This window comes from Sebastes fasciatus, chromosome 19, assembly GCF_043250625.1.
Source record: "Sebastes fasciatus isolate fSebFas1 chromosome 19, fSebFas1.pri, whole genome shotgun sequence".
NCBI lineage: Eukaryota > Metazoa > Chordata > Actinopteri > Perciformes > Sebastidae > Sebastes > Sebastes fasciatus.
The window spans coordinates 16,223,885-16,249,475 of NC_133813.1; the positions used below are offsets into that span (position 1 = coordinate 16,223,885).

At 40.4% G+C, this 25,591-nt stretch overlaps 2 protein-coding genes across 3 annotated transcripts in view; one reads left to right on the plus strand and one right to left on the minus strand.

The window, feature by feature from the left end:
• Nucleotides 1-1,857, plus strand: part of LOC141756886 (N-acetyllactosaminide beta-1,3-N-acetylglucosaminyltransferase 2) — a 3,434-nt gene extending 1,577 nt beyond the window's left edge. For both annotated transcript variants that reach the window (XM_074616854.1, XM_074616853.1), the window contains one exon: nucleotides 1-1,857. This exon is cut by the window's left edge and continues 692 nt beyond it. In XM_074616854.1, coding sequence (XP_074472955.1) covers nucleotides 1-678 — 678 coding nt within the window. In that variant the 3' untranslated portion in view covers nucleotides 679-1,857.
• A 1,934-nt stretch (nucleotides 1,858-3,791) lies between these two features.
• On the minus strand, nucleotides 3,792-4,569 carry LOC141757603 (heat shock protein 30-like). Its single transcript, XM_074618187.1, has one exon. It carries the CDS (start codon nucleotides 4,496-4,498, stop codon nucleotides 3,932-3,934), a length of 567 nt encoding a protein of 188 aa, XP_074474288.1. The 5' UTR covers nucleotides 4,499-4,569; the 3' UTR covers nucleotides 3,792-3,931.
• Between the last annotated feature and the right edge of the window lie 21,022 nt (nucleotides 4,570-25,591).

Below are 25,591 nucleotides of genomic sequence, written 5' to 3' on the forward strand. Positions count from 1 at the left end.
AGGCAGGACTCGAGCACAGGTCCTCACCCGGACCTCAAAAACCTCCTGGAGCTTGAGAACCAGAAATACGGGGACATCCTGCAGTGGGATTTCAGAGACACTTTCTTCAACTTGACCCTAAAAGACTTGCTATTCTGGCATTGGCTCCGGCAATACTGCCCCACCGCCATCTTCGTGTTCAAAGGGGACGACGATGTCTTCGTTCGAACGGGCGCCCTCCTGGATTACCTGCACAAGCAGTGGGAGGAGCACAACCTGTGGAAAGCCTATACGAATGAAACTGACCTGGATTTGTTCGTGGGGGATGTGATCTACAACGCGATGCCGAACCGCGAGCCGTCCACTAAATACTACATACCGGAACGTTTCTACAAAGGCGCGTACCCGCCGTATGCCGGCGGAGGAGGGGTGGTGTACTCTGGCTCACTTGCATTACGATTGAAAGAGGTGTCCGAGAGGGTGCGCCTCTTCCCAATAGATGATGTGTACCTGGGCATGTGCATGCACAGACTCGGGCTCTCGCCAAGCAAACACCCGGGTTTTTTAACGTTTGATCTCCCGGAGACAGACAGGGGAAATCCCTGCGCTTACAGATCCGTTCTGCTCGTTCACAGACGGAGTCCCAAGGAGATGCTGACACTGTGGGGGCAGCTACAGGGCCTGCCAGGTCAATGCTGAGGCTCATTTGACTGCCAAATAGGATTCCTCGAGTACAGGATGAATGCTGTCACCACACTCATTTATAAAACTTACACACTGTGACTGCGTCTTCATGTCAAGCATGCAATGTACCTTTCCTCCGAAGAGTTACGTAACAACACTGAGGAGGAGACTGATCTACCTCAAAGGGTACTTTTATTATGAGGGCATTACACAATAAGGGTGCGTACATGCTACCTTTTAAAATCAATACAGGTATGTATTTGTATCCTTTCAACTTAAAAAGTTTTATTTTACTACCTAATAAAGAAAATATAATACCTTTCATAATATTTGAAGAGAATACTTTACCGTGTAATTCATTTGTGTTTTCTCGTTTCACTCATGTATTCTTTAAAGGAACAGTGTGTACCATTTCAGGGGATCTATTAGCAGAAATGGAATATAATATTCATAACTATGTTTTCACTAGTCTACAATCACCTGAATCGTTGTTAGCTTAGAATGAGTCCTTTATATCTACATAGGGAGCGGGAGCCGTTAGCATTTTTACGTTACCCGAAGGCCAACGTGGTTCTCCGACACGCTTGTGAAACTGCGGTAACGTGAGCCGCAGAGTGCAAAACCGTGGTACCGCCAGCCACCGTCTGACTTCCGTTGCTCCTAAAGTAGTGTCATTATGGTAAGGATGGCCTCTGAGCGAGGCGAACGGCGTTACCACGGTTTTTGCACTCGGCGACTCACATTACCGCAGTCTTGGAAAGGGAGGAGTGAGCGGAGGGGTATTCAGTTGGTTGCAATCTGCAACCACACCACCAGAAGCCACCAAATCCTACGCACTGTCCCTTTAAATCAGCAGTTCCAACAATGAGTCGCATCCTTTTTTTACCTGAAATTTAAAATGCAACTACTCCTTATTCTTTTGCAACTTCAGTACCAATTTGTAGCAATGCTTGACTTTGACAGTGCTTTCATTTAGCCAGGGAGAATACAATGCGTAAAAGAATTATGTTAACAATAAAGGTTAAATCCCTTCTTTACTGCGCAACATGTTGCTGATTTAAAAATGTTGTTTTCTACTCGTGGTTTCTAAAGACAGAACTCCACAATGTTTGATTTTTCTCTTACTAGTTATTTGATTTGAATAATGAAATATTTGAATATGACTGACTGGTAATGTTATCCAGTTGACTATTTATTGAAATATTGTGTCTTTAAATTGTCATTTAAGATGAACACAAACAACAATAATGCTATTTTTTCCAACAAAAAATGTATAATGTTCAAGGGTAAATAAATGTTGTCTCTAAAAACATTTTATTGAATAGCCTTATTTATTTATGCTGTTTATGTTGTTATAATTCAATTATGTTTTGGTTGCAACAAGATACAAAAAATCCTCTAACCATAATATATCTTTAAGAAGGCAGAGGCAAAATGAAGGCAAAGCATTACGCAGCTGATAAGCCACCAGCATTACAGGCACAGCACAGTGATCCAATTGAACTGAATATTTACTAAGCACACTAATGAAATCCACAGTTGTGTGTGTAGTATTAAAACATATATTGGACAGTGAGTGTATGATACTCCACTTCAGTTTTGGTAACAGTAGAGGTGCAATAGTTTGCATGTTTATTTATTCTAGTATTTATTTTTATTATTTTTAGTTTTGCAATGATTTCACCAATTATTCTTTTACTAATATTGAATAAATATTAAATATTCTAACATAGGGCCTACTTTATGGTGCATTCACTGCTTTGTGGATCAATTTATTCCCCATACATTAGTTAAGTTTGTTTAAAATTAGAGGTTTATTTTGAATTATTTATATATCGTCTTTAAGCTAAAATTGGAGCAGTTCAATTTCAAGTCAATTAATTATTTACGCAGCGCCAAATCAAGAAGTTATCTCATGACACTTTTAATAGAGCAGGTCGTTGTTGGTCTAATTGCAGGTTCAGAAATATTTCTTTTTAATGATCTCTGCTTAAAGAAATGGCCGCAAAATGGAAATCCAAGGTCGACACACAGTGGAAATACCTAGTTTGCTGACAAAGTTTTTAGCTGTAGGCCTTTCCTTAGTCAAACATGTGGTTAATCGCCATTCAGAGAAGCACCTGCTGTGGTGAGATCACACATTTTAATTAAAATGAGTCACTCGTGCATGCTAATATAAATACAACAGTTAAGGAGGGTGAGGGTTATGGTTAAGGGTTATTAAATGATCTTTTCCATTCAAGCTTATGTATTGTGCACATGGACCTTTGATAACTTGCTGAATTGAGTTGTGCTATTAAAAAAAAATAGTTTTTTACATCCTGTTACAGCATCACTGTAGGCTACAATAGTGTTTTGCATTCACTTCTCTTGGTCACAAATGTTATGGATTACATCATTATATTACATAATAACTAATATTACACATATTTGATTACATATATTATATTATTATTATTATTATTATTATTGGTGATATGAATATTTCCAGATGAGTTATGTGAATTTCATCATATTTATATAATATAATATAATACTGTATAATATAATATAACATTATATTATATTATATTATATTATATTATATTATATTATATTATATTATATTATATCACCTGAACAGAGACTTCAGCTTGATGACAGTTGACAGATGTTAATATTACAGTCAAAGCAGCATAATAACAAATAATACAGGCCTGATTAATGACTGGAATGCATAATGACATTAAATGAAATGTGTGCTGTTAAAGACAGAGTGAGTAAATAAGTAAATAACATGTACAGTATGTGGCAACCCCCATGTTGACCTTTACCTCATTTAATGAACTGTTCCAAACATGTCATAGTAATCATATCTCACTTTTTACATTCATGTACAAAGTTACATAGCCTACTATGTTGTATGTTACTTAGGCTAAGCAGGAGTTAATGTACGGTCTGCTAAGCTTAAGTAAACTTCAACTCATGTCTCATCCTCTCACTTCTGTAAAAAGACAAAGAATGACAAGTGGTAGATAGTAGAAGAATTGTGATGTCAGCTCTAAAATAAAAGTCGATGAGTAGACTCTAAATGATAAATTCACTTTCAAGTCTTCAATCTTTAAGGGTCAAAAATTAGGAAGCGTTCATTCTATTTTATTAAATTTATCAAAAAATGTGGAAAACATAGTTCAACTGTCAAATATATCTATGAAACATGAACACAAAAGCTTATATGATCAACATTCAATCCTGTTGTTCTGCTGCCTTCTGTCTGTGAACGCTCCCTCTATTGTGCTTTCTCCTCCGAGCTCCTCTTGATAGTCAGCTCTCTCTCAGCCTCCTCAACACACGGAGCATTGGCGGCCTGGATGTGGAGCTTCCCGTCCGGAGCCAGGTAGCAGGTGACGGCTTCAGGGTCCGGCCCTTCAGGCAGATCAAACTCCTGTCTGAACTCCTGGCGTCTGTAAGAGTAGGAGCCTTTCCCGTCCTCCTGCTTCTTCTCCGTTTTCCCGCTGACTCTCAGCTTCCTGCCCACCTGTTTGACGGACAGCTCCTCTGGGGAAAAGCCTTGAATGTCCAGAGTCAGGCCAAAGGGCTTTCCGTCTTTTTCCAGCTGGTAGGAGACCACCGGTTGCACGGCCACGCTGGTTTGGAAAGGCTTCGTTTCCTCCTCCAGGATCTTGTGTTGGAGTTTGTCCATCAGCTCAAGACTGCTGCGGAGCTCCTGTAGGTTTCTCTGCAGTAGATCCTGTGGGTAAAGCAGAGGTTTGACCTCTGACCTCAGACTGCGTGCAGGCCAGTAGAAGTCCCTCAATGGACTGAGGGCAGACTGGAATCCATGAGAGCACAGCATCTTCAGTGTGTGTGTTTAGTGTTGAGTCCTCTTGTTAAAGTGTGTGTTTTCTTCTGTCGCTTTCTGTCTCAGCAATGGGACTGTCCCAGCTTTTATATTCTAACTGGAGGAGTTCCAGAGTCTTCAGGAACTTTCCTGTCATTGCCGCAGCTCTCCACTGGGTGGAGCCGTTACTCAGCAGGGCTGACGTCACCGGATCATTCCAGATTGATCAGGAAGTTTGCTGTTTGAAATGCAAATATCAAAAATGCTAAATCAATTCACACAGTATGTGTTGGGTTCAAATCAACAAGTTAAGAAAATATGATTTTTTTAAATATACACTGATGAGAGCATTATGCTATCTGTTTCCAGTGTGTCTTAAGGAACTTTTCTGTTAGATAATAAACAAATATCTACAGTATTTATGCCGTTTTCAAATCTACATGACCCTTACAAAAAATAAGTGTATTCAAGTATGCTATTAGTATACTTCAATTAAAACTTAAAATAAGAGAGTAAGCTTTCAGTTTACTTTTTATGTACTTATCAGAGATGAACTTAACAAAATTATACTTAAGTATACTTGGCTTATACCGTCAAGTATACAGAAAAATCCAAGTGACAACTTGGTTTATACTGAAAAGTATACAGTAAAGTGTAAGTATATGTGGCCAAGTACTAAAAGTTTACTTAAAGAAAACTTACAAGTATGCTTGAAACTAAACTAGTAGTTTACTGAGAGTATTCTTTAAAGTATACTTTCATAAACTAAAAAGTGGGCTACAAGTATATAACTTGTAAACTAACAGTATACCTAGGTCATGAGTAGTATAGTTCATATTATAGTGGCAGTACAAAATACAATTTGGATGTAAACTAGTTCTGAGTTTACTGCTCTTACATTTAAAGTATACTTAAAAGTATACTTTTATAGACTAAAAAGTGGGCCAATTTAGACCCAAGACGTATTGAAGTAATACACTTACAAGTATGCTAGTAGTACATTGATATTAGTATACTTATTACATAAAGTATTCTGGGGATTATACTTGAACTATACTTAAGTTTACATCATAAAATAAACTTGAAGTATTTTTCAATAACATTCAAGAGATAGAGAGAGAAAATACACACTTTCAAAATTGTTTTAAAATGTCAAATATGGGAGATAATAAAAGTTTAGTCATTGTGTTCCTTGAACTGGAAGAAACACGTAAGAAATGTAGGGAACACTAAAAGATATCAGTGAACAATCTTTTTAATAGACATGTTTTTTTTTCTTTCTTCTTTCTATCATAGATTCACCTATTAGAATGGACATTTAGTGACTAATGCATTCACTCTACCACCGGCTACTTCTGAGGGAAAACTGGAATCCTTCAGTGGATGTTTGGTCTTTTAAGTTTCTCAGATGAAACACAATATTTGTTTAATATCTCAGCATGAGATTGTCAAAAACATTTTTTAATTTTCTGCACACACATTTCCTCTGATCGTTCCCCCCTGTCATTTGGAAATAATTCCTCTAGATGGCACCCTTTCACAACTAGCAAAACTATCCTTCAAACCCCCGCAGCTTTCCTGCTATCCCAGCACTTTGCCACTAGTTGTCCTCCTAGTTTAACAAAAGACTAAATCAGTTTGCCAACACTTGAAAAAAGCCTCACTGTACATCTCTACCTATGGCAATGCACAGCTTCTAATTAATACTGTAGCTGTTAATTTGCACTTTCCATTCATTCCATTTCTAATTCTGTGACACATGTTGGTTTTGGTTTTGATCAAAAGTGAACCATTTCGATGCTATTATGCATGATGTGATCATAATGCACTGATGTTATTATGTGATTGTGTCAAAGATCTGTATGTATAACTCAGTTTTGAGTTAAACAGAAGTAAAATAGCACCTGTCTCATGTTTAAAGGCAGATTTCAATGGAAAAAAAGGAAACAATTCACTGCACAGATTAGCTATTCTCAATGGATTTGTAATTGTGATGTTGTGATATAACATAATATTGTTTTTTTTCACTTGCTAATAGTAATTTACACCTTTCACCTGCCAGTATTTTATTTATTTATCCAGTGTGCAGAATGAAAAGACTGATATGGAGGACTGCGCAAAGAAGTAGGGCAACGGCATCACAGGAGGCAGGATTTAAACCCACAGTCTTCTTTTCAACATATTCTATATCTCTCCCCCCCCAAAAAAAAAACAAGGACGGATGATGAAACCTGCACTGGCAAACACAGCGCTTTGCTGCTCGGGGATATCGTGTCAAGGCTGGTGTCAGGATTTTTGACACAAAAAGAGAATATATGAGTTTTTTGAGAGGGGTTGGTGGGGAGAGAGAGATACTTTTTTTGCCAAGCGTTCACCTTTGGATGAACTCCCCAAAGTGAAGGCAGGATAGAAGTGAGGAGGAGGAGGAAGGAGGAGGAGGAGGAGAACGAAAGGTAACGGAAATAGAGGAAGGATGAGGAGGAGGATGAGGAGGAGGAGAAAGCAAGTCTCCATGTAAATCATCCGCATTGTTCTGCTAATGCTGCTTGTATGCACAAACACACACACATATTGAAGACGCCGGGACGGCATCAAAACACACACACACACACACACACAAAGAGAATCTCGGGCACAAACTTCCTTGTTCCTGTCTTAGTTTGTCCCTCACAGAGATGCTTTTTAATGCGCCATAATCCCCCCTCTCTCCCCTGAACACATAAAAGAGATATCCTTCTATCTGTGTAAGTGGTTCTGACGGCCACCAGCTCATCACAAACACACACATAGACACACACGCGTTAGAGCCGCCAGCTCATCAGCATGCAGTTATTCCTTTGGCGCGGGATCGCAGGCTGTTAATTGGCTGCCAAGCAGAGTGTGTGTGTGTGTGTGTGTGTGTGTGTTTGTGTCTGTACTGCAGAGCCGGGGATGCTTAGAAATTCCCGTCACGTCTCCGAGCCTCGATTAAGACGTTGCTCCAGTTTTCGAACAGACAGACATGTGGGGAGGAGGGGAAGAGAGGTAGAGAGATGCAGCATGGAGGGTGGGGGGGGGGGGAGAAAGATGAGAGAACGCCAGAGGAGTGGGAAAGGGAGGAAGAGAGGTGATGAGGCGGGACTCGGCAAAGGAGGGGAAAAAGTGAAGGGCAGAGTGAGAGAGAGGTGGTGAAATGCTGCAGTGGTCCTGTGTGTTGGACCTGGAACTGATAACTCTCCTGTACTGCCTTCCTTATCTCTATTATTGAGTTGCAGAAGAGGGGGAGTTATTTCAGGAGTCTACTGTAGAGTTCCACTAGTAAAAAAAGCCTGTTCGTTTTCTCCTATGTTAGGTGACTGGCACCGGTGCATCTCCAAAGTTGCGGAAAGGTATCTCCTGGTTGAATCTTCAGAACAAAAAAGGAGCAAATGTGTTAGAAAATATCTGCTCCACTGATAAAAAGTCAGTGTAGTGTATAATCAGCCTTTTTACTGTTATAATATATATTTTATTTACCACTGTGGAGAAGGCAAAGGCCTCTGCAAAAACATGTGAGAACATGGTCTGTGTGTCCTGTACAATGGACCTCTGTCTCCCTTGTTTTTGTGTGTAGACACCTGCATGAGTCTCTGATGGTTCAAGGTTAAGGAGTGAAAAGGAGATATCGAAGTGTATAAAAGCTCAGGAGGAAAACAAGTGAAAGACCTTTTTTTTTTTATTCCACTCTGCAGACTGGAGGTCTCATTCTCTCATTAAACAAACAAGGAACTCAAGAAAAAGGTGTCTTAGTTTATTTATTGAAAACTACTACATCAGCATTACAAGTGGGTCTATGATGACCCTGAGGATGGCCACAAGCTGAAAAGCATCAATCTGTGTTGCTTTTAGTTTTGACATCTCAAAACGGTCTCCCTTCTCCGTCAACACATTCTCACTCCCAACCCGTCAAGTACCGCCGCGTGGTCAGTGCCCCTCGGCGTCAGAATACGATGCACAGGGTACCCCTCTTACGTTACTTTTGGTCGTGTCAGAGACAGCGTGTCAATGTACGCTAGTTACATGCATAGTGTCCTTTCAAAATAAACTTCCATTTTCACAGGAAGTTAGGTTAAGGCAAAACAAACACTTAGTTAGGTTTAGGAAACGGTTGATGTCGATGTTAACTTCATTAACCAACAACTCATGTGACTAGCGACTTACCTGACTGACGATACTGACGTGTCACATGACTAATGGTTACTCTTATGGGTCACGAACAGCAGTCTCCTGGTTGAAAGTCCTGTGTTCATTTAACCCATCCACCTCCCCTCCCGTACACCCTGAACGGACTTTCACGCTATATTACGTCAGTTGCTCCTACCGTCTAATAACGCTGCGGGTGGGTTGGAGTTAGTTGAAAGCCCGGTGTGACGCATACAGTCGCTAAAGGGCGCCTCCGTTCGTCGGTATTCGATGCTGAGGGGCACTTAACCAAACGGCAGTATTTGGCGAGTTGGGAGTGAGACCGGGTTGTCTCCATGCACCTTGGGAGTTGGTGAATTGGTGCCCGACCCCTACTCTGCTTCAATTTTGGTTGAATTCATCAACTGTGGTACAGTGTTTAGTTTCCAACTGCAAGAACAAAGCATTCAGGCTCTGATTCTCATCTCCTGACTGGCTTCCTCTGTGTAGTAATGGCGACCCAAAACTACATTATGTTTATGTTCAAGTGACAAAGCCCTCCAAGAGGAAGTAGTGTGGTTTGGTTTTAGAGCCACAAAGTCTACATAGGGAGGAAATCAGGGTGGATGGACACATGAGACCGCTGTCCATTTCCAGTTTCCTACCAACAGCTAATATTGGTTTATTTTAACCATGACTGCGGTCATTCCCTAACCAAGTGGTTATTATTGTAACCATGAAGGATGAAGGTCCCCTAAGCTGTTTTCTGTAAAAGCTTGCACACTGGCGCGTCAATTTGAGTAAAGATGCGTCACTGTGCAGCGTCAACATGCGCTAACTCTCCAGAAAAGCAGCAAACTCATCATAGTCTGGCATATTCCAGCTACTGTACCTTGACTGCTTCTTCTGTCTGTATGGCAGGTTTGGTATGTGCAACAGGTTTTCAAATATATCATAAAAAACTTTTGAAAACGTTGAGACCCTATAGGGGAGAATGACGGAAAGATAAAGGGAAAAAAATTATAGACGACATGAAGAAAACTGTGATTAGCTTGGTATGATAATATAGGCCTGAAAAAGTGAGCAAAACAACAACATGGTACAGACACACAGACACACACAGTGTGTCAAGCAGCGAGCAGGGTGATAATTTGAAGGTTATGGATTCTGAACTTTCAGCTTATGCCCTAATGAAGCCATGAGAGACTCTTCGACGTTTCTAGGTCACGCGTACGCACTGAGTCACACGATACACAAACTGGCTTTCAATTGCATGCGCATATACTGTACTGTACACACACAACACACACAGATTTCACTGCAGATCGCCTGTTATGTAATCATGCCAGAGAGTGAGAGAGAGAGAGAGAGTGAGAGGACAGACACCCCCTGCCTAATCAGACACCAGCAGACACACACACGTCTCACAGCTGTCTGTCAGACACTGACTGCAGCCATGTTGCTCTTTCACAGCTGCAGCAACCGAATGACAAGTCATCATCCGTATGAATATTTTTATTTCCGCCAAACAGTCTTTATCATTTAAGCCTAGTCAGACGGCGGCGGTAGTTTTGTAACAGACAGAAACAAGACTTTATGCCTCGTGGCGCTTGAGCTGACACTTGGTGGCACGAGGTCAATGGCAGCAAAAGCTTGCTAACCAATGGCATTAAAAAATGGCCATTAGTATGGAACTAAACTACATAAATCAAATAATACTATCTCACCTAATTGGCCTCATTTGTTAACTATTTTTACATTCTTAGAGGTCAGGATCAAGGTTAATTAAAGAACCTGCTATCTTTGCTCTTTTGTGAATGCGTTTGTGTGTTTTTCTCTGCTTTGGTGACCTTGATTCTCTCTTATCATCTATGATAATAAGCTGTGTAAGGGTGTGTGTCTGCAACTCAGTCACCAGAAAAAATGTTGGCACTGTATATTTTTTAAACCATGCGATATGTTGAATGTGGACGTTTCTGAACCACAAAGTTTCATGAATACGTTTCATATCAGCTTGCAGAAATGCACAATGCCAGGTGGTTAACGTTGTAAAATGATTGGTTAGGTTTAAGTTTAACAGAACTACTTCGTTAAGATTAGAAAAAAAGGTCATGGTTTGTGTTTAAATAATAACGTAACAACGTAACTAGCGTAAATAAATAACAACCGGCCTTAGCTGACTTTCTTATGTAACGTTACGTACAAGCGTAACAACGTTACGTAACTAACAACATTACGTAGCTAACAACATTACGTAACAAGTGTAACAACGTTACATAAGCGTAACAATGCTATGTGACAAGTGTAAAGTCAACGTTTACTTTGGTTTCACACAGAACACAAGCAGCTGTCTTCCTGGGTGAAAGTCCTGTGGTTAAATAATAACGTTACAATGTAACATAACCATAACAAATGTAACAACGTAATTATCGTAAATATATAACAACTAGCCTTAACAGACTTTTTTATGTAATGTTACGTAACAAGCGGAACAACGTTACATAAGCGTAATAACGTTGTGTACAAGTGTGAAGTCTTTTGGTTTCACATGGGACACAAACAGTGGTCTCCTGGGTGAGTCCTATGTTTGTTGGACCCATCCACCACCGCTCCCATCCACCCCATTAGCGGACTTTCTCACTTGTTATACTTGTACTAACTTTCGATAATGGTCGTTCAACACGTCACTTGCTCTGCACGCCGCTCGTTGCACTACTACTACTTGCTCTGACCGGATGCAAAAACGCCGACATTCAACGTATCCGTTGTTTTGGAGAAACGTACAATGCTAAATTTTTTTTCCTGGCGACTGGGCTGGCGTCTGCAGGGTGTGTGTATATGTGAAGGACCGCGGACTAAGTGATCTCAAGGTGCTATCATGTTTGTTTGATGGAGGATAATTAAATAGGTAATAGAAACCAGCCTGCTCTCATCACTATTGATTCTTTTGCAGCACAAACACACGACACGCGCACACACACACACACACACACACACACACACACACACACACACACACACACACACACACACACACACACACACACACACAGATAAAGGCTCAATACCCTAAAGCCCCTGGTCTCTAAGAGGAGATGTCTGATACTCCCACATCAGCTATCAACAAGCTTTCATGTTTTAATGGGCCTGTTTAACCTAATCCACATTGACCCCCATCCTTCAACCCCCCGCCACCACAAATTCTTCAGTGTAGCGGTCCAAATCCATACGCAGAGTCCTTCACTGTGAAAAGTGTTTGTTTGATGAAAATCAAACAAATAATCCCACAAAAGAGCCATCCTCCATCACAAGCATTCTCCACTCTTTAGATCCATGAATCTGAAGCAAACCCAATCCCACTGGGGGCGATCAAAACTGAAAGGGAAGAAATTATATGAAGACATTCACAGAAAATTAAACTACGACAACAACTCTATGTAAGGGATAATGTGCAGCGAGCCGGTCATTGTTATGAAAGAAAAAAAGGGCGATGAGAGGGTGCGGCATCGCCCTGTCCGCTATAGCTCTACATTATCCTGCTTATTACACAGCTACTTACTTAAGAAATCAATCATTTGACACATGTCAATTCCGCCAGAGTCCGACATCAGAACTGCGCCCATAGCAATGGTCTGTTTTACACAGCAACAGTCTGCTATAAAGAAATAACAGACCGTAGAACGCCGTGATTGACCAATCAGAATCGAGTATTAGTAGTACTATTTTTCGACACAGGCAAAAACCACCTCAAGAGCGTAAAAACTTTTTCGCAATTGAGGAAGTTTTATCCAATTTTGCCGTTTCTAAACAGAAGGAGATATTTAAAAATGCAAATAAAAATATGTGAATGGAAACACGGCTATAGTGTGTCATCACTGACAGGTGTGGAGTCTCATCTATAATGTGATGTGATGCATTGCATTGTGGGATTGTTAGCAGAAAGTAGTGCCATGGATGTGACTTTTTTTGTTCCATTTAGGGATTTTTAAGGGCACTTTATAGTGGATATATTTACATGCTATATATAGTAAATAGAGAGGGATTTTGGGTTGAAATTTTTGAATTTGGGGTGCAATTGGGCCCACAGAAAAAAACGTGGGGAGTGTACCTTTAAGATGATTAAAAAAAAATCATGTTGAAAATACCTGATGCCCTTTTTCACCCATAGTTTAGCAAGAATCCCTGAACACACATACAAACGTATTCATTTACATTTATATGTACTATGCATTTTGCATATGGCAGATTTGTCTCAATGTCAAAAATGAAGTGTCTGCCGTGTTTGCCTTTTCAAAGTGCATCATTTAATTTAACAGGAGCGTCATAAACCGCAACACGTTTCTCTGCTCCATGTGCGCCTTTGTTCTCTACATGCGTGTGCCTTTTGTTCTCCATAATGCGTTTTGTTTGTCCATGTATCTGTATGACAATGATTAGCAGTGATGGATGATAGTGACCCAATAATTGTGACAAGGACACAACATTAACATTGAAGCAGGGACAATGGCGCCGCAGCTGCGTGGCCACTGCATTATTCAGACAGGATGGATGGATGGAGAAAAAGGGGAAGGGGAGAAAATGGGGAGTGGGAACAAGGGAGGAAGGATGAGACGAGGGAGGGAAGGTGGGGATGGGAGTAGGGATATGTATGGAGCGATTTATGGAGGGAAATAGAGTGGGGGGAGTTGGATGTACAGTACAGATGGATGGTTGTAATGGTGGTGGCGAGGGTTGGGTGTGAACTAACACAAAGAAAGGTGAGGTGGATGTGTCTGCATGGGTGGTGTAGTTTATGGGTGGTATATGTATGATATGGGAGCTCTTAACCAAAGCATTAAACAAATACAGTAGAGTAAAAAGTGTCATATGCATAAGAAGTAGACATAGTTACTGTGACGTCACCCATTGGTTTGTGGACTGCCATTTTCAGGAAACATTGAGTTTGACATTTTGGCCATCGCCATGTTGTTTTTTTTTTGTTACAATTAACTTTCATGAACTGAAAACACACGGTGACAATGGACAACGCCGTGGTAGCGACCTGTAAGCATCCCCTGCTTTATGGTCTATTTGACTCTAAATGGGACCATAATTTACGAAATGAACATCATGTTGTATTGAAGAAGACTTGAAACTAGCGATTGAGACCATAAACTCATGTTTACAATGTTTACTGAGGTAATAAATCAAGTGAGAAGTAGGCTCATTTTCCCATAGACTTTTTTTTTTGCAACCAGAGGAGTCGCCCCCTGCTGGCTATTAGAAAGAATGCAAGTTTAAGGCACTTCCTCATTTGCTTCACTTTTCAGACTAAATATATGAATTGTGCAGGGGAATATATGACATGAAGTTGATTATTCAATATATCTACAATACAGAAGATTCATTCTGTAAATGTATAAACACAGGCTTAATCTACTTGCTGTAATTTAGACTTTTGTCCTTGACAGGTTTTTTTTATTATACAAAAAAAACATGTCTGTTAGTGACAGTATTTGGCAAAAATAGCATACATATTTGTGGTTATTTTACAAAATATAGGGAAGCCACTTGTCAAAGTGTACAACAATGTTTGCATATTTCATGCAGTATTGATATGATGAAATTAACTGCTGTGAGAGTACATTTAAAAAAATATTTATATTTGCTCTAATGTTGCGTTATTGTCAGATTCTCATATTGGAAAGAAACTCTTTGTAATAAACTACTGTAGCAACTCATTATTTAACTATATTTATTCTCTATAGCACATCTGGAGACACACACACACACACACACACACACACACACACACACACACACACACACACACACACACACACACACACACACACCACCCAGCCCCCACCCTCGCTACCATAGGATCTATTAGTGGAAACACTATGGGGACACATAGATAAAGCCTCTCATTGCCGGAGTACTGATCTGTAATCACCACTGTCTTTTAACAAGGAAGAAGACAAACTGGGCCCCGAGGACAGGGTCTCTGATGCTGGAGCAGTATCTGTTCACTCGATCTCTGATGCGGTGTCAAGAAAAATTTGAACCTTATGTAAAATATCTTGTTTACAATGCTGTCTAGACTTCAGTTTCATGTGTTTATTCCCCTGTTAAATAGCCAAAAGGAGACCATGTTTACTCAATATCTGAAAAAGAATATTTCACAATTTGAATAATTAATCATGAGAAGTGAAACTTTACTTGGGGAATGTTTAAAATGTACTTATTTTTTGCCATTATAGACACGTTTTTGTTGATACAGGACGAGGTTAGAAGGCTTTTGGCCAATGAGGTCAGGAGGTTCGGCGTTGCAGTTCCCGTATTTGGTCCTATCATGGTCTATTTTCAGTTTTTGCTCCATGTTAAAATTTGTTCCGTCTTGCCTTTGGTGTCAGCGAGCTGATAAAATATGCATGGTTTGGACTTTTCACCTTTCCGATTTTTATTCCTTGTATAAATCAAAGGAAAATGGAGCCTTTTATGGTTGGAGCTCATCCATGTTTGATGTGCAGCCAGGAGGGAGACCTAGATAATAGAAGCTATCAGAGACATACAGCACTCTGTGTGTGTGTGTGCGCGCGCAGACGTGTGTGTGTGTGCGTGAGTGTGTTTGTGCATGCATATGTGTGTGTGCGTGTCCTCTTTCGGATTCTGTTTCATTCCCAGGCATTAATGGACTTGAATGTATTACGGCATACACTTTCAGAAGGTCTGACACTGAGCTAAATGGGCTTCACACACACACACACACACACACACATATACAAGCTTGTATTTAATAACCGCATTAAAAAAATTTGACTGCAGTAAAATGCAACAACATGAGACGGAATAAGCCTCCGCGCCAAATGAGGTCAAGCAGCTTTCTCTATTCCCTCCACTTCAGACAGATGTTAAAGGCAGAAAGACATTTGAATTGCTCGTCTTAACCTTATCCATCATTCATTCAGTCTTTACCCATTCAGACAAATTCATCCATTCAAACTAGTTCAAACATGCATTGATTCTTTCTGCCAGGGTGAGTACAAAATAAGAAGAAAATACCTCTAGGGGATTATCACTAAGGGAAAAGCACAACGTGATCAAATACAGCAAAGTGACTCATCATGAGCCGTGGAGTGACAACTGATCGTCTGCTGGGATCATCCTTATAGATGCTTCACTCATATCTCTGTCTGTGCGTTTCACTGTGGCCCCGTGGAGGCTCGCTCTCGCTGTGGGACAAAATCAATAGTCATTTTAGAAACATGACTTAATAATGACTCATTACACACTGTAGTGAGCACTACTTCTGAAGCAGAGGTCAGACAGAGCAGCTCCTTCTCAGAGATTGATCTATGCAACTGTTTTGTTTTAACTAATTACATATTGCCACCAGGAATATTTTATTTTAACCAACATATCAGCAAAACCATAATTTTGAACATTCCTTCATTGCAATATTGAGGTAAAGTACTTAGTTAAGGTAAGTTAAGGTATTTGTCTTTTATCTTTTAGGCAACTAAAATCACTAAAATAAATTGAGATTGATAAAGTTTGAGAAAAGATTGCTTAAAGGCCAACTCCACTGATTTTACATATTGAAGTCGGTTTACAGGTCCTATACCGCATATGTAAATACAAAAGAAAAGAAAAGCCATTTGTGACTCCAGAAGGAGCCGCATGAAGTCTGATGAATTGCCTCAAGTGATGTCACTTGAGTCGGCATCGGTTTGGGCGAGGGGTGGGCAATATATCAAATATACTCCATGTATTGTTGTTCTACGTGGGATGTAGGACTATATCACGAACATCGATTACAAATATTAATTTTCGTCATTTCTTTTAAGCATGAGACTCGCTTTGGCGTTTTGCTTCTCCCGCGGCTCTCTCCCTCTTACAGACACACTCTCCTGGGCGAGTGTGTGTGTTGCGTATGAGCATGGATGTCCATGTGCGTGTGGTTTTGTATGTGGAGGGAAGCAGGGAACTGGGAATGAGTCTGGAGAGAGCGAAAGAAGCGAAGCGCCAAAGCGACTTTATACGTGTGATGGAAAATGCCAACCTCCACTTCGAAAAAGACACTCAAACTAGCCCCCACGTTCTTTTGAGGTAAATGCATATACTAGGCATTACGGTAACAGTATGTAAGAACTGGCTTAAAAATAAAAGCGATCAAGAACTGACTGACTCTTCTGAAGTGATCTTCTGCTGAATGTGTTCACATAAATTCAATAAGTCAGTCTGTCAATGATAAAGAAAGAAATAAAACAAAATGAATTACTATTAAATAAAAAAATAAAATGAATGATAATAAAAAATAAAAAAAATTCCGACTGCAAACTGTATTTCACAGAAAAATTTAATTTCAATTGTGTGAATAATTAGTCAAACTTAATATGAATACATTTCCAAAGCCAAATCTGACTTAAAAATGACAGTACACCACCTCAGAGTGTTCAGATTAGTTTACTAGAATTACTGGTATGATCATAAGCATTAAAGGTTATGGGTTATTAAACATTATTATGTTATGCTATTTTAGAGAAAAGTGAGATAACACTGGTCACATCACTGGGCACCTAACAATGCATAGGTGCCAGGTCTTGACAGAAGAAGAATGCGTGGAATAAAAAAAAGAGTATCTGCAGTTCCTTTTTATGTTTTTTAACCGTCCATTGTAAGTGAGTGACAATGTGCTAAATCTGTGCAATTCTATTTTAAAGGGCTTGTTTATGTCGATCCATACACATAATTTAGGCCTAGTTATTATTTGAGATTTCTCATTGAGATTTCTGCTGCCATTCCAAAATAATGGAGGTGAATAGAATTTAATTTGTGCTGCTCAAAGCATTAAGAAATTACATTTGGAAAACTCACCAGAGACAGTGTGCACGTCTCTCAGGATGATTCACAGACCTCGCTGTCGACAGATTTTAATAGGACTATTTTCTTCAGGTAGAGTAATTGCACACATTCACTTTTTTTCCTGCGCTACATGACTGTCACACTACTCTGTGCGTTGGCAATTACTGTGCATTGGCGAGTGAATGCACCCCACAATTCAAATTCATTATATGGAATTCAAAGGAGGATACAGCGTTAAGCTGAGAGCCGCTTCATTACACATATATGATGCATTACACGCATGTGATACGGAGCAGAATACTTGTGCAACAGACATACAGGGAGACTGACTGGGAAAGAGCATTGTCACACGCTCAAATACACACATGCACACACACACTTTTTATTGAAATACAATATCCAGGTGATGCATTGCAGTCATTAGTTTGTCTATGCAGAGTGCAGTGAATATTAAGACAAATGGGGTGTTTCTCTCAGACGCCAAGACATTTTCGCAGCTATTAACTCCAGTTTTACACATCTGAGGAAAACCACACATTTTCATACCATGTACTATACAGAAAGTGGCGGTCTTTTTTTTTTGTAATACTACTAGAAAATTACATTTTCATGTAAAAAGTACAGAATTGCTGCCTCACATTTTTGTGCTTTATTGTGAGTCAATTTTTATTATTATTTTTTTTTTTTAAACGTGAGCCTAATCATCTTCTGTACCAGCACTTTCTGGGATCAAAGGATTTGTTATTTACTCATTGGAACTGATTGGATTTTAATGAACAGAATTTAACCCAATTACACTCCCCTGCATTTAACTGAACTGATCTAAACTAACATAAATTGAATTAACTGAACATATGTATGCAGATGTGAATCTCCCACATGATAAAGATCGATAGATTAACTTCAAAAGCTGTGAAAAAATATATTTTAAACTTCACAATCCAACAATGTCGTGACATGTTCAAACTGTGAGAAACATCTGGCCCTGCTCTGCCTCGGGGTGCTTTCACAGGGAGTTGCTGCTGCTTTGCATTACTGTATGCAAACCCAGTCAGAGGTATGAGTACACTGTGCAAGCACCACTGTGAGAGATATCACAAGGTTAATAAACAAAGTTATGGGGCTTTGCAGCAGTGTTGTAGTGATTCTGATATCAAGACGAGCAAAAACATCTCTAATGAAGCCTCCAGCCCAGCTATTTGTAGGTGTTTTACTGCATAGATTAGTGCATCCCAGGAAAAAAAATTTTTGGCATTGTACATTTCTGCAAACCATGGATATGTTGAAAGTGGATGTTTTTGAATATTGACTTTTTTGCATTTTGCGCAGAGCAAGTCACGTATAACCATGAGCAACAATCAGAGCAAGTGGCGTAGTATACAACCCATCGGTCTGACGACGGATAAGCCTCTGGGGGCAAGGGGCTATATTTCTGGGGTTCCGGTGTAGCCAGCCAACGTATTCTCATACAACGTTCGTATGATATATTACGAAAAAGTTATTCCTCCTTTTTTTGTTCGTTTTCCTGCGAACGTCCAGCAATGTGTCAATTTCTGCTCCTTACATGCATACAGTGTTTCCAAAATGAACTTCCTTCTTCACAACTTCATTAGGTTTAGGCAAGAAAGCTACTTAGTTAGGTTTAGGAAAAGATCAACCTGGTTGGATTTAGACAGCAAAACTACTTTGTTACGTTTAGGCAACAAAAATTACTCGTTAATTAAGTACGTCAGTTACGTGTCAAATAAATCTACGTTGAATTCTGGTTTCACACGGGACACAAATGCCGGTCTTCTGGGTGAAAGCCCGGTATTTTTTGTCCCACCCATCCACATCGACCTCCTCCTTCTGCGGCGTTCGTCGCTATTTATAGCCTATTTCCTGGTTCACGATTATGTTAATTACACACAAATTAATTTCATGGGATATACATCAATTACAGTGCATTGCTTTTTGTAGGTATAGCTACAAACAGTGTATGAGACCAGCCTGAGCCAGTGGATATCCGGACCAAGACTTCCTCTTCCGTGGGCTGCTAATTTTTTACAGTCTGATTAGCAACATGATATGCAAGACTGAGTGGGAGTTGAGAGACGACACGTACGACCGGATTGTTTCACAAGTAGCCAGTTCACAAGCTAATTTTAAACCAATAAAAAGTTAAATCATCGTCAGACGATAGCCGGAGGGTTCCGAGATTGCATTTCGGTGAATACGTTCCACCTCTTTTGCTCTCCACATGGACTGTTTACCTGCATTCAACCAAAGCCTGCTTGAATGTGATTGGTCAATACTACTCGGGCTACAAACAGAAACCAGCTCTTCTGATGCCAAAATCTTGTCCCATTGCCCACAGATTCTACATGTGAATGTAGAAAATGTTTCTAAATGTAAAGTGATTGTGGTCCATTTGTAACATGCCATTCCGAAACACTGCTCCACATACACACGTTTTGCACAAATGTAGCATGGCGAGGCTGATTATGGAGAATGTATGGCGAGCAGACGCTGCTGAGGATAATTCCCTTCCAGCTCTCAGTGGGTAATGTCAAAATAATTATCAGACGAGACAGCTCAGTGGGCAGGCAGCACCTCTTCATTATGGAGCAAGGTTGAGGGGGGCTAACAACCTCCGAATGTGTCAATGCACACCTCACATGCTAGGTTTGACGAGAAACTCTTCAAATCCTTTTTCACCTTTTATCCTTCGATTTTTTACTGCTTTTCTTTTTTTCTTTTTTAGCACTTTTTGGATCATGAAATAAAAAAATATGGTCGGACCAGTACAAGTTTATTTGTGTATTTTACAGATCTCACATATTGGCAATTATTAGTTTTTGCACCACAGCACATATCACTTTATAAAAATGCTTGTATGCATTTTCATAAAGTGACATAGAAATGGGTTTGTGAGCATTCAAGAGAATCATGAATGAAATTGTGTCGGATAAAGATGCTTGATTTCATGGAGAAAATAGGAACAAAGAGTGCGTCCCCGCCCGGACCAGTCACTTAAAACCTGTGTGTGTGTGTGTGTGTGTGTGTGCCAGAGTGACAGACCTCATTAGACCAGAGAAATAGCAACCGTATGTGCGCATGCTCAAGTTATTGTAGTTGTTATAAATATATTACCCCCCTGTGTCTCAGGTCAAATGCACTTTCATCTCACCTTGACAGACCTTCCACACACACACGCGCATGGCATGGATGCATGTACACAAACTTAAACACACACACGCAGAGCCATTGCGCCAGAGGGACTTCACATTAGGGACATTTCTGCTCGTATGATTGACTGCTTCGAATAAAAGGACCTTGGAAAAACATCTGGGCAAGTGACAAATACGTCCCTCTGGCTGCCGTTGTATCAAGGAGACAGATACTGTGGGCGAGAGAGAGAGAGCGAGAGAGAGAGAGAGAGACAGTGTGTGTGAGTTATCTCCAGTGCTACACAAAGACCTGCCAGACTGCTACCACTATCGAGGTTTCTGTGTGTGTGTGTGTGTGTGTGTGTGTAAACGCGTGTCCTTGCCAGCCACTTGACATCACACAGCCCTCTCATGGCAGGCTTCTTGGATCAGTAGCAGAATGGATAAGGCTATTTACCAGCAGCTTATTTGGTCTGGGTCAGACCCCCTGTAACAGTTTAATGGGTGTTGAGGGTGGCTGCTGCTACACGGAGGAAAGAAAAAAGCAAGAGGCTTTATCTGGCCATATGCACCTTGAGCTCGCATCTGCATGAGAGAGTGATTTAAAACATTACATTTTGACAGCCAGGTCAGGAACTGGACAAAAACATGATACCAGGAGAATACAAGGAAATGTCTTCTTATTGAATTTTGGAGTGGAAAATTATCATTTCTGTATCAATGACTCCTAAAATCTGCCAATGCTAGAACTCTTTTAAATGCTAACGGATGGCAAGTGGACACTTCAAATGTATTTATATAGAAGTGAAAGTCAAGTGATCGTTCCATTGCAACATCGGCGCCCAGCAGCAGAGCTATACGCTTCCGCTATTTTGGACTGAAAGCGACTACCGGACGCCAGTAAAACGTCCGCCTACAAAGTGCCGTACAAAAGTAAAACAAAATTATTTCTATTTAATTTTCAAATTTGTATGTCTCTACCAAAATGGCCTGTGTTTAACAATAAAAATAGTAGAAATATGCATATTATAACTATTTACTTACTTATTTATTTATTAAACTGTTTTGCCTGGCTGCTTCCCAGAGGAGCATAAAGTGAGCGATGGACATAAATGGAAGTTAGAAAAATCCGGCACACCGAAATTGAGAGCAATCTCAAGCTTTTTCATGTCAAGGAGCTCCAAAATAGTAATGTCATGGTACTATACCACTACTAGCTACTGGCCGATAGCCGGTTGTTTGGGAACACAGACGTTAATACATCCACCATGGTCGAGGCTTACAGCATACAGACCATGGGTGTATTATAAGATAATAAAAGTGATGAATTACAGCCAATATATTCATTATTACAGCCGCATACAGCCTGCAGGAAGCCGGCAGAACCGGATATGTCATATGAGCGTGCAGGGAGGTGCAGTCCCGTGGGTCTGATGCACGTTCATTATGCTGAGGAAAATAACTCTGGATTCGGCTATTAGTTCATTTTTACAATTTAATGATTTAATGAGGTCTAGGTTCGTACTGGGAAGTTGATTTACCTAAAAAAAAAGTATCCTCTGATTCACAGACGTCTCTTTATACATCCATGGCAATGGACTTATTGGTGTTTTCAGTCCAAAATGACGAAAGCGCTATCGCAGCGCCATCTACCGACTGTTGTCAAAAAAGCACCGGAGTTTCGCCTCTTTGCTTCTATACTCTTTGTTTACAAGATGATTTAAAAGTGAAAAAAAAACAACAGCAAAACATTGCATTTCTCAGATATGTATTGTAAGTGAGATTTTAATGCCAGGAAATTGCTCCACACAATAGGCAAGCATGCTCACATTAATAGATGCACACACAAGCAGTTACTATTTCAGCTCGGAGAATGATTCCTTCCTGGAAAAAAACAAAACAATATGAGGTCAAAGTGCTTCAAAACAGCACTGCCATTTTTAACATTATACAATCTGCACCAGCATCTGCTTTTGACTGCAAAGTACTTCCTGCACCCCTTTCCTGTCACGATAAGCTTTTTCTTTAGACAAAGAAATTGCATAAAAATGTCATAATGAGCCCCCCAAAATCAATCAATCCAATGCAGACACGGGCGCAAATGTAGATGCACATGCTGAGTACAAACACATACAGAGAAATACATCCGTATAGCCACAGACATTCTGACATACTTACACAAAGACCCATAGATTCACAGACACCCACACACTATCACGCCTAATCTGACAGCTAAGGTTCTGCTGAAGGTCATTCATAATGATTAAAGAGGCATCTCTGCAATGATTTTCAAATGACCCCCGGGACGCCTCGACCACTGACACCTCTTCAATAGAAAATTACTTTATCGTGCCCTGGGACACCTGACTTTAAACTGACACAGTGTCGGCGTAATAGACATAGAGACCGTAAAGAGCCGCAGAGATGTGTAAAGGAAAGTAGAAAGCCAGACAGGAAGACCTAATAGAGTCCCAAACTGAATGTCACACAGATATGAAGATTTGTAGCAGTCGGGCAGACGGAGCGGGTTAAAACAGAGACGAGCAGGCGGGCGGGTTATGTGAAGACATGCATACATACGAAGGGGCAGTCGGGCTTGCCCCAAAGGCAGACACCCGTCCATCCACCCAAGAACAATCCCAGTCAGCACCAGTGGGAATATGGCCCCAGTGCAATCCCAACATACACACACACACACACACACACACACACACACACACCCTGCAGCTCTTTTCTTCAAGCCGCTGATACAGAGGTTTTGGTAATAGCCACGCTGATGGTGTGATGGCTAATTTCACCTTCATACACTTCATGTGTGTGTGTGTGTGTGTAATAATCACCTTGAGCCATGCAGCCAGTGGATTCCCCCAGAGATCAGCCAGGCTTGATTTGACATCATAACACACACACACACACACACATGCTGATATTTACATATAAACTACTGTAGCACTGTAAAGAACTGAGTGTCACCTTCACACACGATTCAAGGTTAATGCAAAAATCATGAAAAGACGTGTGAATTAGATTGTTTGCTAAGTACTAGATCGTTTCAATGTATTGCGAAGGATTTTAAGCAAATCATTTTCTACTGTAAAACCTGTCATGAAAGAATAAATACTCTTTAATGTCCATTCACCACATTCTGTGCATGATTTTGTATGCAAAAATCTTGTATAGCACGCTAATTGTTAGTAAGGCTTTCACCCTGGAGCGAACACACAATAACACGAGTTGCTGACATCAGCAGCTAATGCATCTGACAGACACATCATTGCCTGGTCTTGCATCATCAGGTTTTAATACATCATGCATTTTACAGAACCTCACCGCTCATAATCCCTATAACCCAGCCGTGAACTGTATTCTGCTGGATTGTGTTGTCAGCCATTGACGATAACTTTCACCAAATAGCTCAGCACATAGATGGGGAGCATGTTATTTAGTGTGACTTTCTTTTACTAGGGCAGTATTGGATTCGCTTCGTAGATCAAAAACTGCCTCTTTGTTCATTTATCCATCTGTCTCCATCTATCGCCCCCTCTCCCCCCTCCCGTCTCCATCTTGACAAAGAGAAAACCTGCTAACTAGCTCCCTTGTTACCCTGACAATTGGCATCTCAACCAATAAACCATGTCTAATTGCATCGCTGGGAAACATCTTTGAGCAATTACATTGTTTGGCTAAAATAGCTCATTACATAGAAACCAACAAGGGATATAAACACACACGAAACACAAATCCTAACAAAGTGCATTGCAATAAAGTTCACAGCCTGTAGTTTGGTCTATTAACTGGTGGAAATGAACAACAATGACATTAAGAGGCTACAACACACACTGATGCATCCATAAAATTTGTCATTACTAATTGAAATATGTTCTAAAGAACTATTAATCCAAATCCCCGCTAAAAAAGGCAAGATAAGGGTTTCCGACATTTGCACTTTCCATTAGGTAAACTCAAGACACGCATTGGATTAAGGACATTGGTCAACAGGGCAATAAGAATCAACAGCAATGCTAGAGGTTGTGTGAGGCTACGCTGCGTTCCATTTACCTCAGAAATCGGAAGTCGGCGCTGGGAATGACATCACACCCAAGTTGACCGCGTTCCGGTACAACAAGTTGGAAAATAGTTTCCTCCAGCCAGGTAAGCCATTGTTAGCAATAACAGTTGATAACAATACATTACACGCATGCAATCACCGTAGCAAGTACTGTGTGTACGATTGATTTAATGAGACACAAATAAGACAGAAGTGCTAATAAACAGTTTATTACTTCAGCTTTTTTACTGTTGATGCGCAGAGCAGCCGTCTTGGATTTTGAGATCGGGGTTGGTGAGGTTCGTCCGACTTCCCAAGTAGGAAATCCGACTTCAGGGGGCGTTCCAATTGAAATTTACGACTGGGAACGCAGCATTAAGCACAGCAATGCTATGAGCTAAATGCTAATGTAAGCATGCAAACATGCACACAATGACAACAATAACATGCTGATGTTTAGTGGGTAGCCTATAATGTTTGCCATGTTAGTTTGGTATGTTAGCATTTGCAAATTAGCACCAAATAAAGTACAGCCACTGTTGAAAACAATGTTTGTTTTGAAGGTATTTGGTCATAAACCAAAGTATTGGACAAATTATCATTTGGAGCTGATGGTGGCACTGGATTTTACTTGCTGGATTTTTGCTATGTCACGATATCGCGTGAGAATCTCAGGATTATAGATCACATGAAAATCCATCTTGTCAGGCTTCAGTAATGCTTTTGTATCTGAACAGCCAGTGGCCGGACCAATCAGCATTCTGTGAGGAGCTACTGGCAGCTACAGGGTCGGGTCTGGAAGGTAATCCACAAGTTGCGAAAATTTGCAAAAACCCTTGCGAGACTCGCTGCCCGACGACCTATCCTACCCTTAACCTTTTGAGGTCAATGCTAAACATAACCATCTTGTGAGAGTTTTGCCAC

What these genes read in the sequence shown, in the direction of transcription:
- LOC141757603 (XM_074618187.1), bottom strand. Translation starts at nt 4,498, where the DNA reads ATGCTGTGCTCTCATGGATTCCAGTCTGCCCTCAGTCCATTGAGGGAC.